Source organism: Canis lupus, chromosome 9 (assembly GCF_048164855.1).
Source record: "Canis lupus baileyi chromosome 9, mCanLup2.hap1, whole genome shotgun sequence".
Lineage (NCBI taxonomy): Eukaryota > Metazoa > Chordata > Mammalia > Carnivora > Canidae > Canis > Canis lupus.
In genome coordinates, this window is record NC_132846.1 from 49044286 (window position 1) to 49066655 (window position 22370).

Sequence of the window (22370 nt, forward strand, 5' to 3'; positions counted from 1 at the left end):
CACACACGGGCATTGTCTCCTCTGACATGGAGTCAAGTGCACCCTAGCACTCTACACCCAGGCTACTCTGAGCAGAGAAGTCCTGGGGAGGGTGGGTGTTCTGACTACCCCTCTCCTGAGGCCTTCCTGGGAATACTACTGGGGACCCAGAGCAGCAGACATGGGGCTGGAGCCTAGTCTTGGAGGACAGCAGGCTGCAGGCAAAGGTGGAGGCAGGCAGGGACACTAAGAGGCCCAGAGGGCACCTAGTGTTACAGAAATGTTTATTACAAGGATAAATATATACAATAATGGGATATTAAAACTGCTGATCCTAGGCCTGTGGGGTTTCAGGAGATGCAGGGAGCAGTGGGTGGGCCAAGGTGGGTCAGTGGTACATCCACAGCCCTGGGCTCTGGATGTGGCTTAGGAATGACCAAGTCCCAAGATCCCCAGCACAGTTGGGTCTTTTGCTTGAGCCCAGACAGGCCTGCCCTCCCAATGTATTGCCCTTCTGGTTGCCTCTAAAATTCTGGATGTTCCCTAGTGGCTGGGGGTGTTGAGAGCAGTTCTGGGCAGGGACGGACCAGGGTGCCACCACTGACCCCCAGTATTTAGAAGTAGGAAAATATCACTGGTCTTTGAGAGATGTGCTGCCCAACCATCTTCTCTGAGTTGGTGGAGCCCTCAGAAATGGCTACAGTTTGCCTCCAGCCCAGATGCTTGAGGCATAATCCAAATAGCTTGGGAGACTCCTGCCATGTCCCTGGTCATGAATACTAAGGGTTATGGGAAAACGAATCCCCTAGATAAATTCTCCTCATCCTTTTAGGCCTTACTCAAGGAACACCTCTTCCAGGAAGCCTTCTGGGCACTGCTAGCTGCTTAGCAGCCATGCCAGTCCTGGATCCCTCCCCTCATTTATGCTATGTCCCAGAGTCTTGCCTCACTGGTTTCCCACAGGGATGGGTCTGGGGCCCTATGCTTCGTGGCTGTGGGCTGATGACACTCTCTCTTGGGATGGCATTAGCTCAGGGCCACCTAGGAGGAGCCCAGAAAAGGATGGTGGGGCAGGGACCAGGAAGGGACTGGGGAGGCCCATGGGGTCTGGCAATATTTCAGGACTCTGTCATCACATCTGCCTTTAGTTCCTGCACGAGGAAGCTCTGAGAACCTGCCCTGGCTGCACTTTACATGCCTGAGATGCTCCTTCACTATCTAGAATCTACAGTGTCTTACAAACCTACAGGAGAGAACCAGAAAGAGCTCGGGGCCCCTGTGTCTTTGTATTTTCCTCCTGGTTGGCTGGAGTCTTGGCCTCATGGGGCCAGAGAGTGGAGTTGGGGAAGCTCAGATTGTCCTTAGATGGAGACTTCTAATAGCCAAAAGAACTGGGTCACATTCTTGCCCCTAGTTGTCCTTTTCTCTCCCAGTAAACTCTTGCTTTTTCTCTGTGGTGAGGCTGACAGAGTTGGGGAGTGGGTTGCTGGCAGGGCAGGTGACCCTCTAGGGGTGGGCAGGATAGGCTGAACTCCTAGCCAGCCTCAAGCCAGAGGTAGGTCCTGCCTGGATGGCTTGGTGGGCAGCCTTACCCTCTCCTGCTTCCTGACATAGCCTGGGCTAGAGAGTGGTGCCCCTGGCTCTGTTCTGGGGCTGGGGGCTGTGGACAAGAAGAAGTGATGGTGGAGCCCTGCAGGCTGCAGCCTGGGAGGCCTCCCCTCAACAAGCTGGGGTTGCAGGTTGTCTTGAGGGGCCAGGGCTCTCCAGAGGGTCTGCAACCCTAAGCCCCACGGCCTCCTCAGTTGGAGCAGGGGAGTCAGGATGCCAGGCCCTGCTGGCCACTAGCCATGGCCATTCTGGGACATGTAAGCTGCCAGAGCCACTACCACAGCCACATAGAGACCGGCGCCCACAGCGATGGAGAGTGTGGCCAGGAAGAGGGCCCTGCGGGAGGTGGTGCTGGCCAGGCGGAAGTCTCCCTTGGAGATGGCCTTGCTGGTCTAAGGAGAGAGAGGTGCTAGTGAAATGGATATCCCCACTGCAGGCAACACAGCCCCAGCCCACTGGGTTCCAACCCCACACCCATTGTTAAACTCTCCAGTGGAGGGAGTGGGCTGGAACCGATGCCCTGTGCCCCTTGTGCTCTTACCCCCTGGGAAAAGTAGAAGGCAGCAATGCCCAGGGGCCAGAAGCAGCAGAGCATGGAGAAGATAGTAAGGCCCAGGTGGTCCCTGGGGGGCAGCGCCACGAAGTTGTCTTCACTTTCACTGTCTGTCGAGGTCATATCACTCTGTAAAACACAAGTGGGCTTTTGTGACCAGGCCCAAGATCACCAGTGGCAATGATGTGGGGCCACAGGTAGTGTTGTAGGTTGGGCTCCGCACTCTCTACCCAGAGCCTTAACTGTGACCCCCTGATTCCCTCCGTAGCCCACTCGTACAAAGAAAGATTGCAAGTACTCATGTACAGGCATGTGCATCATTGGATGGTAATTGTGAAAGAAGAGAAAGAGTCCTGATGCTCAATGACCAGGGGATTGAGTAAACAAATGGTGGGAGAATGTGCAACAGGACACCAGGGAACCCTTAAAGATTGTGTCGTAGACAAATATTAAATGATTTGGAGTAATACTGAAATACGTTGCTTAGAGAGAAAAATCTGGTGGTAAAACTGTACAGCAAGATCTTTTTGGAGGAGTAGGGTGGGAGAAAAACACTGAATGAGAAAAGACTAGAACGTCATCTACTAAAATAATAATGTTTTCTTCCAGTGGTTTTCTGTATTTTTAAATTACTTATATAATGAAGAAAACGAGAACAATAAATGCTATTAAAAAATTAAGTCGCGGGACGCCTGGGTGGCTCAGTGGTGGGGTATCTGCCTTGGTTCAGGGACTGATCCTGGGATCCCGGATCGGGTCCGCATGGAGCTCCCTGCATGGAGCCTGCTTCTCCCTCTGCCTGTGTCTCTGCCTCTTTCATGAATAAATAAATATATTTTTTTTAATTTTCATTTATTTATGATAGTCACAGAGAGAGAGAGAGAGAGAGAGAGAGAGGCAGAGACACAGGCAGAGGGAGAAGCAGGCTCCATGCACCGGGAGCCCGACGTGGGATTCGATCCCGGGTCTCCAGGATTGCGCCCTGAGCCAAAGGCAGGCCCTAAACCGCTGCGCCACCCAGGGATCCCTGAATAAATAAATCTTAAAAAAAAAAAAAAAAAAAAAAAAAAGATTAAGTTTCCAGCCCAAACTTGTGTTTCTCAAAGTATGGACAGCACCTGTGCCAGAAGTACCTTTTCTTTGGTAACGATACAGATTCCGGGGCCCCACACCAGGCCTACCGAATCTCAACACTTAGAGGCTGGCCTGGAGTCTGCATTTCAAACACATGCACTCACCTCGTCCTCCTCCTCCTGGTCATTCTCCTGGCCCTGCAGTTCCTCTTGAACCCCGTAGGACACAGTCTGGATTGTGATATCCTCTTCTACTTGGCCAGGTTCTGTGGAGCGCTCTGTGGGCCCCACCTGGAGCTCCCTGTTCTCTGTGAAGCTGGTCTCACAGCTGCTGGCTCTGGGTTCCTTGACCTTGTCCCTCCCCAGGAGGCAGCTGGGCCTGTACCAGGCCTCCACGGCCAGCTGTAGGGATCCCGGATCCAGGAGCTGGTGGGTGCGAGCAGAGCCAGCACCACCCAGGAGGTAGGAGTAGAGCTTCTCCTGGCATGACCAGCTGGGTGAAGCCTCGGGGTAGGGGTAGGGGCCATGGAGGGGGGTGGGGGTCCGAGGCAGCAGAGGGTTCTGCAGTTCACTCAGACTCTCCATGGTTCCGGGGGCAGCTCTGGGGAGGGGAGACTGGGCCAGCTGAGCCGTCCTCAGAGAGCCTGCTGGGCGAGCAAGACAGACAGCTGCTGAGTCCAGGGTGCTGGATGCAGGACTGGAAGTATTTAAGAACGTAGGCCCTCGGACTCTGCCTTTGCCACTGGCCAGTTGCAGGGCCTTGAGCTGGCTACTTCTCTTCTCAGAATGTCCTTTTCTTTGTCTACAAAGTGGGCACAGCAGCAGTACTTACCTCATAGAGTTGGCTCAGTCATCTATCCTGTCAACATAATGGTCAAGCATCAGCTCCTTGCCAGGCACCGTACAGGTGCTGCAGACACGAAGGCAAGAAAGGCAGGGAACAGGAAGAGGACAGAGGATGCACGCTGTCTTCACAGAGCTCACAGTGGTGAAGATACCTGTCCAGAAAAGGAAGGATGGCAAGTGGAGTGAGAACGTGCAAGGGACAGAAGTGACACAAAGGTATAGGGAAAGCTTTGGCATCGAAGGTCCGAAGGAAAAGGACCAGTTGGCAAGGCAAGGGGAGGGGGATCACATTTCATGCAGAGGCCAGATGGAGGAAGGTGGTTCTGAGAGCCTGGGAGAAGGCTGCTATCTCTCAGGGTACAGAGGAAGAGGTGAGATAGGGTGTGGGGCCAGAGGGAGCAGCCCCGTTTAGGTTTAAGAGGGCTTCAGGGATCTTGGCAGGAGCGATAGGATGGGATTTGGGTCTAGAAGTCTTCCTGTGGCTGTGTATGGGGATTGGCTTGGAGAGAGGGCTGGTTTACTACACCCGGAGGGGACTTTGCTACAGCCTTAGGTCAGCTGAGGACAACTGGAACTCAATAGTGGGGAGATAGTGACAGGACTTGGTAGTAGGTGGGATATTGGGTTGAGGGAGGGTTTGTTTGAAGGTTGGATGGGACTGCGCTTAGCTCAGAGCTCAGTGCTCAGTATGGGCCATGTGCTCACAGCTGTTGGTTCTTCCTGGGGGGGGGGTGCTTTTCCCCAGTTATGGTCTTTTTTTTTTTTTAAGATTTTATTTATTTATTCATGACAGATACAGAGAGAGAGAGAGAGAGAGAGGGAAGCAGAGAGAGAAGCAGGCTCCATGCAGGGAGCCTGACGTGGGACTTGATCCAGGGTCTCTCCAGGATCATGCCCGGGGCAGAAGGCAGGTGCTTAACTGCTGAGCCATCCAGGGATTCCCCCAGTTATGGTCTTAAGAGGGTGCTCCTTAAAAAAAAAAAAAAAAAAAAAAAAAAAGGGGGGGTGCTCCTTAGACTAATTTCCCCTCTGAGGCAAACTGTGGTTTTGGATGTCCTGTGGGATCTAAGGCAGGGCGTCCTGGGCACTAAAGTCTCGACTTGTACATCCCAGCTGGAAGCGTAGATACACTCATAGGCTAGCGTGTAGATACCCTGTAGGGCTACCTCTTCCTCCTTCAGCCAGCCCTGAGAACCTGGGAAGGGCGCATAGTAAGTGCTCAGGACCAGCCGAAGGAGGGAAAGGCGGCCTGTGAATGTGTCTACAACAAATTTACACACACTCTGGGGTGTGGCAGGTAGAGACGGGATATGGAGAGAGAGGAAGGGCAGGCCAGGTGACCCCAGGGACCCTACACTCTCCCTCCCAGGCCCATCATGAGGCTAAAGGGTGAGAGGAGCATGTCTTGTCCTGGATTTTTAATCTGAAGATTGAAGAGTTGGTCCTGCCCTTGATACTTTGGACCAATAATCATGCTCTTCTGGGTTTCCTCATCTGTAAAGTGCAGATGATAATCCCAGCCCAACCCACAAGGTTCTTCTGAGGATCCAGACAGATGGCTGAGATGCCGTTGCAGATTACAAGTAGGAGGGGCTGCTGTGCTGACTTCCAGGCTTCAGTCTTTACCCACCTAGGGTCATTTCTGCCTGATGGTAAAGGGAAAATGTGGGAAGGGATTTCCCCTTCAGGGATGAATTTGTCTAGGCCCCTTCCCCAGTCCCACTCCCCATCAAGAATCCACAGCCAGAGCCTGACCATTTCTCTTTCTACCCCAAGAGAAGTGGCTGGATTCTAGAAAGCCAGTTTTTGGGAAACCTGAAGACAGAGCAGGGCCCCAGGAATAATGGAGAGTGGAACAGAGGGAAGGAAGGGCCAGGCAAGACTGAAGGAGGGCCTTAACAGTGAGTCCATGGGGGGCCAGGCTCCCCTGGCTGGCCTGCTATGAGGGAAGAGGAAGGCAAAGGAGCAAGAGGAAGCTCCCTGTGCCTCAGAGGCTCTGAGCCCTGACAAATGTGGCCTCTGGGGCTGAGGCTTCAAGGATGTGAAGAATCATGGAGGGACCCAGAGAAGAGCATGTATGGGATTCTAGACATGGCTCCCGAAGGTCCCCTAGCCTTTCCTCCAGCTAGTCTTTTTTTTTTTTCTTTGTTTTTCTTTTTTTTTTCAAAGAGAGAGAGAGAGACAGAGAGACAGAGAGAGGCAGACGGAGAAGCAGGCTCCATGCAGGAAGCCCGATGTGGGACTCGATCCCAGGTCTCCAGGATCACACCCTGGGCCAAAGGCAGGCGCTAAACTGTTGAGCCACCCAGGGATCCCCTCCTCCAGCTAGTCTTAATCAGAGTCCCCTCTGCATATAGCCTCAAGGGCCTCTGTTGTCATCCATGTGGGCAGAGGTATGTAGGGGCCTTCTGGCAGGTTGGGGGGGAAGGACCAGCCCCATGCTCCTCCAAGCAGACTCATGTATCAAAGTCACCCTTGCCCTATGCCCTGAAGGAGGGATAGGAGGCCTTGGCAAGGCACCTGTCTGATTTCTCAGAAAGAAAGGAAGGATAACTTGCGGTCAGGCATCAGGCCCTGGAGCTCTAGAGACTTGTAGGGGCATTTGCAGGGTCCTTGTCCGAGGCAGGCGGGGGCAACTGTGTCCTACCTCATCCCTCTGCTCTTGCTAGCCATCCTCTCTTGGTCAAAGCATACCCAGCTGAGCTACTGAAGCCAGCCACACAGTCTTTTCCTAGATTACAGTCCTCTCCACTGAACTCTGATTGTGCCTTTGGGCAGGGCTTCTCAGCTTTGTGTACAAAGATGCATGATTCTGGGTTTCGACAATAGGGACAAACTGAAAGCCACCTGAATGTCCAACAATCGGGGACAAGTTAAATAAATGATGGTACAACAAGCTGGTGGTACAAGGCCTTCAAACTGGTTTACAAAGAGAAATGACATGAGAAAAATGTTCATTGCAGCTTCAGTGAGAAGAAAGAAAAGAAAGTGGTATGCACATGCAATCTAACTCCACCAAAACGTCCATAGTGATTATCTCCAGCAGTGAGTGCACAGGTGCTTTTCATTTTCCTTTTCACACCATATTTTCTGTTTCCCATGTTTATTTTTTACATTGAGCATGTATTTCTTTTAAACCAGGAAAAAATTAAGTGCATAAATTTCTTCTGAGCCAAATTACCTAAATTGGTTTTAAGCCTTTGCAGACTTGAGGGTTCCTTCTGGGTTTAAAGGCTGAGCACAGCATCAAAGCCTACCCAGAGACAGATAGACAGACAGACAGGTAGACACATGTACACACACCCCTCCACTTCCATGAATCAACCAAGTTATGGGCTACAGAACCCCCTCACAGTCCAGCCAGGAGTCACAGTTCTTGAGCAAGGTCACATTCACCTCATAACCTGCTAAGGCCACATGAGAGTCCATCAAGCTGATCCTGGGAACCCAGCGCTGAGTCCTGGCCAGAAGGATGGGGTGGCAGGTCTCCCAGCCCAGGCTTCTCTGCCCTTAGCCTGGCCTGACATTTTGGCCTGTTGCTCAGAGTTGCCTCTCCCTGTTCCCTCTGCAGTAAGAGACCAGTGTTCAAAGCCGAGTAATTTTCATCTCCACTTTTGCCTGGTCTCACCTGGGCTGTGTGTGACTGCTGTCCCTGTCTGCTGTCCATGCCATACTGTATGCCTGCATTCTTGCTGGTGAGCATGCAACTGTGCGTATGTGTGTGTGTGTGTGTGTGTGTGTGTGTGTGTGTGGTTTCCTTCTGAAGGGAAGACATGCGATGTCAGGGATTCTGAAGCCAAGGAGCTTGCTCCAGATTGTGCAGTTGGAATCAGGGGTCCAGGCCCCATGAGAGGGAGGAAGAGGTTGATGTGGGAGGCTACAGCCCCTGGCTTGTAACCTTGGAGGTGAGAACTAAGCTAGACCCTAAGGTTTTCCACTCCCTGATTTAAAGACGGAGAGTACACATACTGGCCACCTCCAGACCAGGGACAGGAAGCCCTCCAGGAATCCATCCACTGAGGTCCAATTATAGCCTCAGTTTGCTTATCTATAAAATGAATGGGAGGGTAGAAGGGGTTGATTTTTAACAGCTAAGATCAGTATGACCCTGGGATTGTACTGGGAGAAGAAGAATAGTAACTTGACATTTATTGAGCTTTTCACCATGTGCCTAGAGCTGAACTGCTCTAAATGCTCCTCTGACCTGTAATTTCTAGTGGGAGAGTCACAGTGGGCTAGGGGCTTCCTCTCCTAGTTGTGGCAAGCTAACCTGTGTCACACCAAACTGCCAAGAATTGCTAGAAAAAACAGGGAAGAATATGAAGACATCAAGGAATCACCACGGGAGCAAGATCTCAGGGGAAAGAGAAACACTGAGCGGTGAGTTCCCACCCTGGGCACCACTCTGGCCTTCCAGCAGTATCAGGCTGGGGAGATAAATGGGAGTTCAGGGCCTCTTAAGGAGGAGCCCCAGCAAACACCCCTGGTTTTATTGGGACCTCTTTAGGGTATCCCAGAGGAGCAGGAGCAAACCAGACACAGACCAGCCCTCACAGGCACAGAAACCAGGCTTTGAACCAGCTCCAGTCTAATCGGATTAAGGTGATCTGCACACAGCCTCACTGCCGGCCAGAAGCAGAAGTTGTCCGGGGCGGGTGGTTCCCCATCATTTGTGTGCGCTAACATCACCTGCAGGACTTAACCCAGACTGCAAGGCTCCAACCTCACAGCTGATGATTCTGAAATGACCCTGAGAATTTACGTCTCTAACAACTTCCTGGGTGGTGTTGATGCTGCTGGTCCAGGGACCACACTTTAAGAACCCTGCTCTAATATAATCACTGAAAGAATAGTTAAAAAAAAAAAAAAAAAGTGGGACTCCTGGGTGGCTCAGCAGTTGAGCGTCGGCCTTCAGCTTAGGGCGTGATCCCAGAATGCCTGGATGGGGTCCCACATCGGGCTCCCCCCAGGGAGCCTACTTCTCTCTCTGCCTATGTCTCTGCTTCTCTGTGTCTCTCATGAATAAATAAATAAAAGATCTAAAAAAAAAAAAAAAGCTTTAAAATAAATAAATAAAATCTTTAAAATAAAAGATAACCAGTAAGCTAATAGATGCAGAATATGAAATAATAGGAACATTTGATTTATTCAAAATGGGGCAAGATTAAAACAGGAATATGGAACAGGCAGTGAGACAAATAAAAAACAAATAGTAGGATGTTAGACTTCTACCCAACTGTATCAGTAATCACATTGAATGTAAATGGAATAAAATTGCTGTAAAGAACAAAGATAATCCACTGTGTATGAATCTATTTGTATGAAATTCTAGAAGACTGGCTGCTAATGGGGGAGAAGTAGGGGGAAGGGAGTGACTGCTAAGGGCCTTGAGGACTTTCTGGAGAGACAGTGGTTCTGATCTTGATTGTGGTAGTGGTTACATGACTGCATGCATTTCACAAAACTCACTGAATTGTGTACTTAAAATTAATGACTTTCATTATATGTCAAAGCTGATTTTTTAAAAAACAAAGACTGGATCTTTAAAAGAACAAAAGTCAGCTACAAGCTGCTTATAAGCAATGCATGTGAATTATAAAAATACACAAAAGTTCAAAGTAAAAGAATGAGGGGCACCTGGCTGGCTCAGTTAGTAGAGCCTTTGACTCTTGATCTCAGGTTGTGAGTTTGAGCCTCACATTGGGTGTAGAGATTACTTAAAAATAAAATCTAAAAAGAATTTTAAAAACCCCAAAGTAAAAGAATGAAATAATAATAGCACCTCACACGTATTAAGTTTTTACTGTGCTCCAGGCAAGATTCTACATGCTACAAATGATCTTATTTGATTCTTACAGTACCCTCCAGTAACCCTCTAAAGTCTATGCCATCATTATGCCCATTTTACAGATGAAGACACTGGGACATGAGAGACATAAGTCCTCAAAGGTGCACAACTGGTGAGGGGTTAGCTGGAAACACACCCTGGAAGCCTAACTTCAGAGTCACTGTGCGCTAGTGCCTGTTACCATTTGTTTTGTGCCCGCTTTGTCCTGAATGCCATGTCAAGTGCTTCAAATGCAGTATCTCACTTAGACCATCTTCTCTCACATGTGGAAGGACTGCAGCACAGAGAGCTTAAATAGGTTTCTTGAGATCACACAGCTGGAGAGTAGCAGAGCCCCGTTTGCCACAAGTTTGTCTGACGGGAGCTTATCCTGGCCTGAATGGCACCAGGTTCTCAGGTTGTTGTGTGTGCTACCACTGGGCTCTGAAGTTCTTGGGAAGATACCTTGTAAATCCTTTAAAGGAGGCCACAGGGACAGTGTGATACGTGTCCCAAAGTTTGAACATATCCTTGGGATGGGACCCTGTGGAATAATAACAGCTATGATTTACTGCAGCCCTATGTGAACGAGCCAGGTGTTTCACATGCTTCATTTCAAAACTGTATGATGGCCAGTGGGGCTGGCTATTATTATTTTCCATTTTTCAGATGAAGAAACTGAGGCTCAGAAAGGTCAAGCTACTTGCCCAAGATTAAACAGTGATAAGGACTGGAACTGAACTCAAGTTTAATTGAATCAAAAGCCTGGGCTCTCACTACACATTTCAGAGCCTACCTTAGGCATGCAGGGATGTGATAAGTGGTGTGGGTGTAATAGTGCTGAGGACCTGGTCTTGAATAGGTTAAAACAGAAGCATCAGTGAAGGGGATGGGAAATAGAAGCTTTATGAAAAGATCAGGAGATTTGGGGTGATCTAGCAGCCCAGGGGTGGCTGCCTAGATAACCTCAAGGTCTGGATTCATATAAATACAGAGCCATTGCAAGGATGCTTAGATCCTGACCGACCACTACCTCTCAGTGAACAAGACTGATTGCTTCTAAACCGAAAAGATAAAAGCAAGTTCTTCCTGGTAAGGCAGAGGATTAAATAAAAATGATTAAAAGCCAGGGGAAAGGTGAAATCTTTAAGACTAGGTGCTAGGCCATCCTCTCATCAGATCATACTGTAAACCATTCTGCAAACTGTGAAGCTCTGTGACTATGGTGGTTGTTTATAGATGGCTTGAGGCTGGATTTGATGACCTCTGGTCTAGTGTCATGGCTGCAGCTTGCTGCGCCTCACAGTAAAGAGAGAAAGCCAGGGGTCAGGGGTTGGGAGTGGGGAGAGGCCAGAAGAGTCGGAGTCCTTAAAAATGAGAACTTAGCTTTCTTTGCTTCAGTTTGCCTCTTCAGGAAGCCAACACAATTGATTATCCTTTCTCCTCTGCCTTCAACAGCTCCTAACTCCTGATCCTTCCTAATGACACTTAAACATATTGTAGTCTTTCTCGCTTAAAAAAGAAATCAATTGTGATGATTGTAAAACCCAGCTGTAAATACTTTGATACTCCTCTGTTTGAGAGGTGGGGGGGTCTAAATCCTTCCTCTCTAATCGGAGGGGGTTTGTGACAGTTGCTTCAACCACAGGGCACAGCAGAAGTGATGCTGTGTGACTTCAGAGGCCCGGTTATAAAAGGCCATGCATCTTTCACCTTGCTCGCCGAAACAGTCACTCTCAGAACCCTAAGCCACGCTGTATGTAGCTGGACTACTCTGAGGTTGCCATGCTGGAGAGGCCATGTGCATAGAAGCTCTAGGCAATGGAACCTGCTGAGCCCAGCTTTCCAGTCATGCCAAGATGTCAGACATGTGAATGAAGCCTTCTTGGACTCCTCATATCAGCCCATCTGTCAGCTGAATACCACTCAGAGACCTCTGTCCATGCCACAACGAGTGAAATAATCACACAGCTCAACCCTGCATTAATTTCTGACCCTCAAGGTCATGAGGTATAAGAAAATGTCTTTAAATTTTAAAAAAAGTGTCCTTAGTTTTAGCCACTAAGTTTTGGGGGTATTTAGGCAGCAACAGATATCTGGAACATCTTTCCTCAGCACCATTTCCCTCCTACAGCTCCTGTCCTCTCTCTCCTTCACCTCACAGCCGTGTTTCTCAGAAGCATAGTCTCCATTCACATCAGAATCCTTTGGCTCTCAGCTCAAAAGTCACTTCCTCAGGGAGGTGGCCTAATGTCCTCAGGCCAGATTTAGGCTCCTTGGTTATCTACTCTCCAGCCTCCAACTCCTTCTCTCAAAGAGCTTCTCCCAGTCTCTATTTCTATATGTGTGATTTGTTGATTAGTGTCTTTCTCCCTCACCAGGTTGGGAGCTTAAGCAGGTGCAGATTGTGTCTTCCTCATCCCTGCAGCCCCTTATCTGGCATATAGTAGGCATTCAGGAAACAGTTGATCTCATAATTGAGTGAATGAATTAGTGAATGAGTGGGTTATGTGTGCTAAGGTTCCCTCAGACTTTCCAGGATCTGGGATGGATGGAGCACATCTGCACAATTTCTTGAGCAGTTACTTCAGACCAATTCTTGGGACGCAAGCATAAGCAAGAAATGGTACCCACTTTGAGAAGGAATACAGACTAGCAAATAGGAAATTTCAGTTCAATGGAGTAAGGTGTGCTAGCCACAAGCAGAATGCTAGGGTCACACTGATAAGGGACTCCTATCCTGGGACTGGAGTGGAGGCAATGGTGGAAACTAAGAAGAGGCTTTCAAAGCAGATGACATCTGAATTGAGTCTTGAAGGAAGAATTTGAGCCTTCCAGGTGAGACAAGGAGGTGTTTTCCAGGTGAGGAAATAGCACAGAAGCGTGGGGTGGGGGAAGTGGAGGGGAAGCCAGGGTGGTTTGGTATAGATGGAATGAGGTAGGAAACATGGGATGGCCTTCTAGTCCATGCAGAGAAGCTTTCTTCTGTGGGAAGTGAGGAGCCAATGAGAGTGGTGGCAAGGATGTGATATGGTCATATGTGGGTTTTAGAGCTCTCTGGCTGGCAGCAATGGATGGAAAGGATTTGAGGGGAGTAAGAATGGAGGCTAGAAGTCCTGTGAAGAGACTATTACAAAAATGCAGTCAGGAGAGGATAAGGACTTGATCATCATCTGTGGCTACATGGAGAGGAAAATACATGGAGAGGAAGAGTCATATCCAAAGAGGAGTCAGGAGTCCGAATGAACAGGACTTTGTGGCTAACTCAGAGTGAGGAAGAGAGAGGAGCCAAGAATGACTCCTGGGCTTCTGGCTTTGTCAACTATGTGGAAGGTGATGCCACCAGCTGAGACAGAGAATCCTAGGCAGAGGCTGCTGGTTCAAGAAGGCAGCCTGAGCACAAATGACCACCTCTTCTCCTTTTTAAGGTTGTATTCAAATGATGGACTTTTTTTTTTTTTAAAGAACAAAATCATAACAAAATTGGGAAACAAGAATGTTATCAGTGGACCAGAAACACTGCGAAATTTCTGGGAGATAAAGAGCAAATGAAATTCCTTGGGGAAGAAGTCAGTGCAAAGGCACCTGTGGCCCCAAAGAGAATAAGGAGAATAAGTTTCATGCAAGGGAGAGGTCTGCTAGGGAAACAAACTTACCCAGCTTGGGAGGAAGTCCACACCAGCTGCCTACGCTAGTCAGTACCTTCCTTTATTTGTAAGTCGGACAGGACGCCAAAGGATATGGAAGAACAAGTATATGAAAATAAAAGAGAAGGATTAAATACACAAGTAGAGCAATTGATTCAGTAAGATCTACATCGTTCAAGTTATACAAAAGATCTTTCAATTTTTTTCAATTTATATCCTCTGAGAGACAAAAAAAGAGGACTTTGCATCCATAAAATGAGAGCAGACTGTATGAAAAAGGAGCAGAGAACATGACTGTGTTTTGGAAAGTGAAAATAACTGTTTCAATTTTTAAAAATTAAATGAAGTGGGGCATCTGGTTGCTCAGTTGGAAGAGCATGTGACTCTTGATCTTGGGACCGGGAGTTCGACCAGGAGTTCACTACCCAGGCTGAATGTAGTGATTACTTATTATTTATACAATTTAAAATTATTTTTTAATGGAGAGACCAGATAACAGGATGGACACAGAGACTAACTTTTTCATGTGAAAGAAAAAGTTAATGGAATTTCCCAAGACATAGAGCAAAAGACAAAAAGTTGAAGCCTATGAAAGAAAGGTAAGAGACAGGGAGGAGCATCTCAGAGGTCCAACAGCCGTCTAATAGGAATTTCAGAAAGACACAACAGAGAGACAGGGCAGGAATAACAATTAAAAGAATAGAAACAGGAAGTGTCTCCTGAACTGGAAAAAAAAAAGAATATTTAAATTAAAAAGGTCCACCAAGTACCAACCTAGTAAAATGAAACTCTCTCTCTCTCTCTCTCTCTCTTTCACACACACACACACACACACACACACACACACACACACACACACTCCACAAGGAAGAGCAGGATGAGAAGAAGTGGATGAGTTGATCTTAAAGTGCCTTTGGGTGTTAGGGCAGAAAATCCACCTGGCAATTAGATGTATGCAGTTAAAGCCTTGGGTCATGGTCAGGGCTGGAGGGAGACTTAAGAATTGTCAAAAGACTTATGAAGAAAAACAGAGGAGAGGAAAGGAGAGCAGAGGAGAGGAGAGAGTGAAGGAGGGAACCCAGGAAAGAGAGATAAAACAGCTCCTGGGGAGGCTTCCTAGGCACTTCCAGGGAACATCAGTCTGCCTTTTTTTCTATCTGCTAACACCCTGGGCTCCCATGGGCTGGACTGGTCTCTCTCTCAGAACGTAGAGCATTGGCCTGGGGATGGGTTTGTAGCTGACAAAGGTGAAAATTGCTGGGAAGATTGGGACAGTGGCACCACTCCTTAAATCAGTCCATTTTCAGGCAGAAATAAAATCTTTATTCTTGCTGAAACAACCTGTCTCTTCACTGAAGCAGCTCGTTTCCAACCACTTAGAAGCAAACAGTGCATCTAATGGTGGAAGATAACACACCTAATGGAGAGGTAGAGCATTGGATCCTCACTCCCTGCTGCTTTGCTTGGGGGAGGGGGTGGTGGGTGCTGGTGCCAGCTGCAGGCAGAAGGGAAAGGAAAGAATAAGGGAGGAGTAAAGAGAAGAGAGACCTGAGATCAGGCTTTATTGTCCCCCACGTGGCAGCAGAGGGGACCTTGCTCCAGGCAGGATGCCCACCTATCCCCTAAGAAGAAAAGATGGTTAGAATATGCCAAGGGTTTAGAGAACTGGGATATTTCTTCTACTTTCTCGCTGAAATGGTGTACTTTGGGACTATAAGTCCCTCTAGGATACAAAGATGAACTGGCCTTTGAACTTGAAGGTAATTAATATTGTGCAGATGTCTCTAGATATTATCTTATTCTCTGCCTCTGTCATTTTGTGTGTGAAGGGGAAGGGACTTTCATGTACGTATTTCAGTGTTTCAGTCTCGCGCGTGCACACACACGTCATTTCTTAATGACCATGTTATATTTATCTCTTCATCTTCCTTAGATCCCCCCTTTCCTCAGCCCCAGATAACCAAGATCACCAAATCACGTGCCAGAGTTGACTCTGTTCTTCCCTTTGAGGCATTGCAGAGGGGGTCAGAGTCAGATCCTCAGCAGAGAGCTGGCAGGAGGGGAACACAAAGAGTTGCCAGTGGGTAGTCTTCCCTGGTTGAGAGAGGAGCCAGATGCGTCTGCCTAGGTTACCAGAGATGTCCTGCACTCTGGGGGCAGGGTGTCTACCCAAACAGCTGCAGAAAGTGGCTGTGCATTATTCTAGACCCAGACAGGAGGCCAGCACCCCTACAGACCAGTCTTGCAGAAATAAAGCCCTGCTGCTCTGTGGCTGCCATCACTTTGTTATGAGGGTTAGTGATTGTCCATTAACTCTGGAGAGCTGATTTTTGCCAGTGCTGCACCAATAGCTAGAAGCCAGAAAGTGCTGACGGGGGTGGGGGGGGAGTGGGGGGGTTCACGTGACAGTTGATCCCCCATTCTGGGCTGGGTGCTTGCAGGGTAAGTCAGGGAGGTCACTGGCATGGCTTACTCAGCTTTAACCAAGTGCCAATTAGCTAAGGTTTTTCTGAACATTGGCTGGGTCTGCCACAGTTGAGGAAAATTATTGTCAGAGAAGCTCATTTTGTTTTTATATAAAAAAAGCTCTCCCCAGAGATGGATCTTTCCTGACTGTCCCCTCCTCCAGTCTTCCTAAGAGAGGCGATCTAGCCAGGCAGAGTCCCTGGGAGGAACTGGCCAAGAATTGGGTCTCTGGCCCCTGGCTACTCACAAGGGATGTTGGGGGGAGGGCTTTCTGGCCTCTTGGCCTGGAGGCAGGGACCTTCGGGCTCAGCAACTCTATAAACACACATGACTTTCCCAGGAAAATAAGGGATAGAGGGAGATCTTAAGGAAATATCAGAAATAGAAATGGTTTTTTCAGGTTCCTATTGCTCCCTTCCACTCCATTCATAAAATCCCGTTCTTTGCTGAAAGGACATTAACCTACTCTTAAAACCAGGTTAATGAAGCTGGTATGCTGTGTTCAAGAACTGAGGGATTTGTGGTCTCAGGATGGCCCTCAGAGAGGTTCACAGAACATCGGGAATGTTAGAACTCATCTAGTTCAACGCTCTTTTACAGATGAGAAAACTGAAACCTATAGAGGGGAAGAGACCTGCCTGAGTCAGTGGAGGATCTGGGGTCAGAATGCGGGCTCCAGACTTTCAGCCAAATGCTTTTATTTGGAGATATTTTAACACTCCATTCTCTTGTTTTACACCCAATTACTGAGTCCTTACTATCTTCCAGGTGATATGGGGGAGGGGAGATGTGCAGGGCGGCAAAGAGATGAAAACAACACAATCCTTGCCTTCAAGGAGCTATTTCCCTAGATCTGTGATTCTTGGGGAAAAAAACAACAACAACATCAAAACTGTGAATCAGACTCTCACTCTATATTATTTTCTATAGGTGATGATGAAAGAGAAACAGAGAGGGAACCCTTTTGCTCATAGAGATTTATAAGTTGGGTTTCACGGACTGTGCCCCAGGAAGGCCAAGGACAAAGAAGCCAGCCTGGGAGAAAATGGGGGTAGAGGTAACAATGATCAGGTCACTGCCAGCAGGCCTGGCTGGTGATGGGAACAGTGACAGGAGCTCACACTAGTATGGTGACCTACAGATGACAAGCCTTCAATCAGGTACATAGTTTCATTGAGTCCCAAGGCAGTTCCCTGAGGTAAGCAAAGCAACTGCCTTATCCTCACTTTAGGGATGAGGAAACTGAGGCTTAGAGAGTTTAGGTAACTGGCTTCAAGCTGATACATGTCAGTGCCCAGCCAAGAACTCCTAGTTCAGTGCTTTTTCTATCACCAGGGAGGAGGGGAAGTTGCTGGGTCGAAAAGATGGGGAGAAAGCAGTGGTCAGCCACAGCAATAGGCCGATCTTCCTCTACGCAGTTTTATTTTGATCACTACATCCTGCCACTCAGAGAACTCTGCTCAGAAGAATTGGAAGCACTTTGCAGGCCTGAATGAGCTCATTCACCACACTCTTGCCAGAAAAAGGGAGGACTCCAAATGGAGGCTCTGTCTAGGGTGACCAGCATTTAGGCACATAATAGAAAAGGCGGCTCAGGTTCCCCCACTCTTTGCCCTCATGCACCAAGCAGTATGATGCAAAACCAGCCTCCTTCTGTTAGAGTCAAGAGGGCCATGGGGAAAAAAATGAAGGTATTTTCTGATACCTCCTTCCTTCCCTGGAGAAACGGTCCAGGGGCCTGTCCCTAAGGGTCCTAAGGGGCCTGGCCCATCCTTGGGCCAAGGGCCATTTCAGGGCAAAGAAATCTTGAGGGTGGAGTGGGGGTGGGAGGACGACCACAGCCACTCCAGTCACCCTGATGAGCAAGCTTGGGGAAGAGAGGGATGCTTAATGAATGAAGCTGGCTCAGATTTCCCTAGTGAGCAAAATCATGGTAGGGACTAGGGTACAGGAGTCTGGGATACTCTCCTTATCATTCTTTGTGGGCAGGGTATCTAAGAGCTGCCTCAGGTTGGGGTCAAGGCCTGGTGGTATGGGGTCAGGGTGCCCAGGTGCCTACCTGGGCCCCAGTTCCTCAGATCCCCGCCCCCCAGCATCCCCAGCATGTAGGGTGAGGGTAGGGATAGACTTGGCGCGATCTCCGGCGGAGCGCAAGGTGCAGTCAGTAGGGAGGCTGAACCCTCATCCCAGAGAGGGGTCTCACTACCCTCCCCAGCTCGATCCAGCCTCTGCGCCTAGCTCTGGGCTACCGCTGCGCCCCCAGACGGCCCCTTACCTGTCCCGCCGAGAACGGTCCCGCCTCCTCCGCGGGGCTCGGGGGCCCAGCATGGGCCGGTGAACGACGGCGCCCCCGCCTTGCGGCCGCGGTGGAGCTCCCAGGAGGGCGCCTCTGCTCCGGGCCCCGGGTCCCTGCCACCGCCGCCGCCGCCGCCGCTTCAGCACCGCGGACAGCTCTCGCCCGCCGCCCGCCGCCGCCGCCCGCCCCGCCCGGCGCGGTCCCGGGAGCCCCGCATCCTGGCCCGGCCCCGCCGCCGCCACGCAGCCCTCAGTCCGGCCCGAGGCGGCTCCGCGCAGACTTGGGAGAGCAGCAAGGAGGATCCCCCTCCTCCCTGCCTCCCGCCGCCGCCGCCGCCTCTTTCTCCCCTTCGTGCTCCTTTCCACGCTCGGGAATCAGCCCACCAGGCACTCCGGACCCAGCTCCGGGGCGGGGCGGGGCGGGGCGGGGCGGGAAGTCAGGGGAGCCCGGAGGAGGCGGCGGAGCGAGGGGCGCGCAGCTGGAAAGGGCTCTCCGGGTCCCGGAGCCGGGCTCCCTCACCCAGTCCTTCTCCTTACCCTATTTCCCCATTCCCCCAGAGGCGATGGGCGGCCCTTGGGCTTCTTGAAGTATTTTGGAGCCCCTAGGTCCCCAAGCCCTGAGTTCTTAATCTTAATCTAAAAAAGGAAAAAAAAAAAAAAAAAGAAAACCCACAAGCAAACAAAAAGCATTTATTGAGCGCCTACTATATACCAGACCCCATGCCAGGTTTTTATGTTTTCAACCAATATACTCTCATTTGATTTTCTTAACAGTTCTATGAGGCAATACGATCCGCCCCCTCACTGCCACCTCCCACCTCCGTTTTCCACACGAAAACGCTAGGCTCGCAGAGATTAAATCTCTTGATTTGGAGACAACAGGCTCTGCTGGCAAATGCACGGGCTTTGAAGACCATAGGCCTAAGATTTGGTGCTAGTGTCCCACTGACTGTCTAACCCTGAACAAATGGACCTCTGAAAGTCTTGGGGTTTTCTCATCTGCAAAATGGGGGAGCTGTATCTGCTTCATAGGGGTCATACGAGGACAAAGTGAGATGACATATGTGACACATTGGTCCCAAATAGGCCCTCAGTTGGCATGTATTTTCCTCTGTTCTCTCAGAGGGTGATCTGAGATCTGAGCCCGGAGCTTCTGTCTGCTTTATCTCCCCAATTGTGCTGCTTTTTATTTGCCCCCCCCATCCTGCTTTCCTTTCCTATCCTTTCCTTTCCTCTTTCTTAGTTTCTTTCTTTCTTCTTTCTTTCTTTCTTTCTTTCTTTCTTTCTTTCTTTCTTTCTTTCTTTCTTTCTTTCTTTCTTTCTTTCTTTCTTCTTTCTTCTTTCTTTCTTCTTTCTTTCTTTCTTTCTTTCTTTCTTTCTTTCTTTCTTCTTTCTTTCTTTCTTCTTGAAAGCTGGCTCACTGAGGCTTAGAGAGTTTAGGTAACTGGCTTCAAGCTGATACATGTCAGTGCCCAGCCAAGAACTCCTAGTTCAGTGCTTTTTCTATCACCAGGGAGGTGGGGAAGTTGCTGGGTCGAAAAGATGGGGAGAAAGCAGTGGTCAGCCACAGCAATAGGCCGATCTTCCTCTACGCAGTTTTATTTTGATCACTACATCCTGCCACTCAGAGAACCCTTTCCTTTCCTCTTTCTTAGTTTCTTTCTTTCTTTCTTTCTTTCTTTCTTTCTTTCTTTCTTTCTTTCTTCTTTCTTTCTTTCTTTCTTTCTTTCTTCTTTCTTTCTTTCTTTCTTTCTTTCTTTTCTTTCTTTCTTTCTTTTTCTTTCTTCTTTCTTCTCTTTCTCATGAGGATACCATCATCTTGAGTGTTATGAGTAGATGAGGCTATTTTCCAAGCCACATACCCTGTCTCAAGTCTCACCACAGTACCAGGAGGTTGGGAGGGGAGAGTATTCTCATTTTCTGAAAGCACATAGAGGCAAAGTAAACCCCAGGGTGGACTGTAGCTAGGCTAGGGGGTGGAAGGAGGCACTGGGGTCCAGGCTCTGGCAGTGGGAGTCATCTCCCCCCTCATCCAAGGATGTCATAGCACAGTGAACCCCTCACTCCTCTGGACCAGTTCCTTTTAGTTCCCAGCATGCACCATAGGAGCCAGGAGCCACCAGCATGGGCTTGGGTTCTCTTCCTTTCCTCTGGTCAGAGAACTCCCTGAGCCTTGTGCTGGGTCTCAGGGCTGGGCTGATATTGGTTTTGAACCTGTTGGATACTAAAGGTATACTTGCTCTTCTTGCTTTTGCTGCATCACAGAGTGGAGGCCTTGACGCTGGGAAGGCTCTTGGACCACGTAAGCTTTTGGGCCCTTAAAGCATCTACAAATATTCCCTCCTCCCCCCTCACACAAGACACTGTCCCTTGGGTCTATGCACCCTCTTGCACCTTTGTTCCCTCCTGGCCTTCCCCTCACAGGGTCTCATGTCCCCCTACTTGGCCTTGGCTTCCCTCTGCTCCTTCTCTCCCTACCCTGGCTTTGCTCCATGCCTGGGCTGCATACCGAATTACTAATCAAAAGGATAATAAAAAAAGCCAGTGAAGCAAAAGCTGCATATAAATTCCAAATACTAATGTTGATAATTATATGCTGTTGCCTGGAGGGAAAACTTGCAGAGCGGCCATTGGTGTCATGTCAAGGACCCTGGCCTGGGCACCAAAAGACCTAGGCTGTGATCTGGTTTTTGTTGTGAATTGGCACAGCCTAATCTCCATGGCCTTTTGCTCCCTCAGGATTCTGAGCTTCCTCAGCAGCTTTGAAGACACTGTAGGGGCAATCAGCACCACGTGAATTTGTGACAGAGAACACGGGCTAATGCAGCCATGAGTGCTTCTTTTAGGGAGATTATCCTCACAAGATATCGGGGGTGGTTCAGGAACAGAAGAATCTACAACTATGCAAACTTTCCATTCTACGTCCCACTCCCTTCTATTCTCCCTCCCTTTTTTTCCCTATCAGGCATGTCCTGCTATGTAATGAAGGTCTGCTCCCTTGCTAAACCCTAAGAATACAAAGTCTAAGCCATAGTCTGGGTCCTTGATGGAGATGACAAAAAGGGTGGTGAGGTAGATAAACATGTTAACCAGCAATGCCACCGTAGTGAAATAAATGCTATCATAGGATGAATGAAAGGTACATGGAGAAGGAAACGATTAACTTTGCCTGGGGAAGTCGCAGCAGGCTTCCCGGAGGAGGTGACATTTGAGTTGAGTTTTATTAGACAATGAGACATTCACCAGGAAGGCCAGGAGAGGAGGAGATTCTGGTTAGGAAGGCTGGAGAGAAGAGATCACGCTGGAGGACTGGCAAGGAAGCTGCAGCAGAGTCCAGGAAAGAGATGATGAGAACTTGAACAAGGCAGAGTCAGTGGGATGGAGAACAGGGGATGGGTTTGAGATTTCTGGGGGAGAACAGTAAAGAGAGATTGATTGTGGGGAGGGGGCAAGGCATTGAGAGTAATATTGGGGCCTTCTGCTTCTGGGTATCTGATGCTACTATCTACAATGGCATTGGGAGGGGAGCAAATTCTGCTCACCCTGAGTAATGCTGCTATGAACCATAGACTCCTCAGTTTCTAGGCTTTTACACTCTCAATTTTATTCTCTCTTTAGTTCCGAGGAACTTTCTCAAGCCAAAACCAAACCAAGCCAAAACAAAAACAAGCCTTCCATCTTATCTTGATTGTCTTAGTGGGAAAGAGAATGCCTCAGGCTTAAGCCAGGAGAGCTCAGTGGGACAGAACAACCCTGGAAGTCTTCTCGGAGGAGGCAGCAGGTGTCTTAGCTGGAACTAAAGCAAGGTTCATAGAGAAGGGAAGGAGTAGGCATTGGGTGAAAGTTTGGGATGAAATGCCTTCATGTCCTGTTCTGCTCCTACTTTCCTGACATTCCCCAAGCAGAATCCAACACAGTGGACTCTTGTTTATGTTGGCATCAACTCTGTTGCTAATTTCTTTCTACCTGGGGATTTCTCTCCATAAACTCTTTTATGATCAAACTCTTAGTTCTTTATATAAAGAGTTGATTTGCTCACAGCATTCCCTAGGGGATGTCCATCAGCACCAAGTGTG

The 22370-nt window shown here is 49.0% G+C and overlaps 1 protein-coding gene across 2 annotated transcripts; it reads right to left on the reverse strand.

Moving 5' to 3' along the window:
* Positions 1–246: 246 nt before the first annotated feature.
* SYNDIG1L (synapse differentiation inducing 1 like) lies at positions 247–18409 on the reverse strand. 2 transcript variants are annotated; one of them, XM_072837735.1, is made up of 5 exons: positions 18275–18409; positions 4046–4211; positions 3379–3857; positions 2129–2269; positions 247–1979 (listed from the first exon to the last, which is right to left on the reverse strand). In XM_072837735.1, exons 3-5 carry the CDS (start codon positions 3796–3798, stop codon positions 1821–1823), a joined length of 720 nt encoding a protein of 239 aa, XP_072693836.1. In that variant the 5' UTR covers positions 3799–3857; positions 4046–4211; positions 18275–18409; the 3' UTR covers positions 247–1820. The 2 variants fall into 2 exon arrangements, with proteins under 2 accessions (XP_072693836.1, XP_072693837.1); XM_072837736.1 differs by having other exon boundaries at positions 3379–3860.
* Positions 18410–22370: the final 3961 nt, after the last annotated feature.

Coding starts and splice junctions, on each gene's coding strand:
- SYNDIG1L (XM_072837735.1), bottom strand. CDS start 3,798: ATGGAGAGTCTGAGTGAACTGCAGAACCCTCTGCTGCCTCGGACCCCC. Junction 2,270..3,378: donor ACCAGGAGGAGGAGGACGAG/GTGAGTGCATGT, acceptor TGTGTTTTACAG/AGTGATATGACCTCGACAGA. Junction 1,980..2,128: donor CCTTCTACTTTTCCCAGGGG/GTAAGAGCACAA, acceptor CTCTCTCCTTAG/ACCAGCAAGGCCATCTCCAA.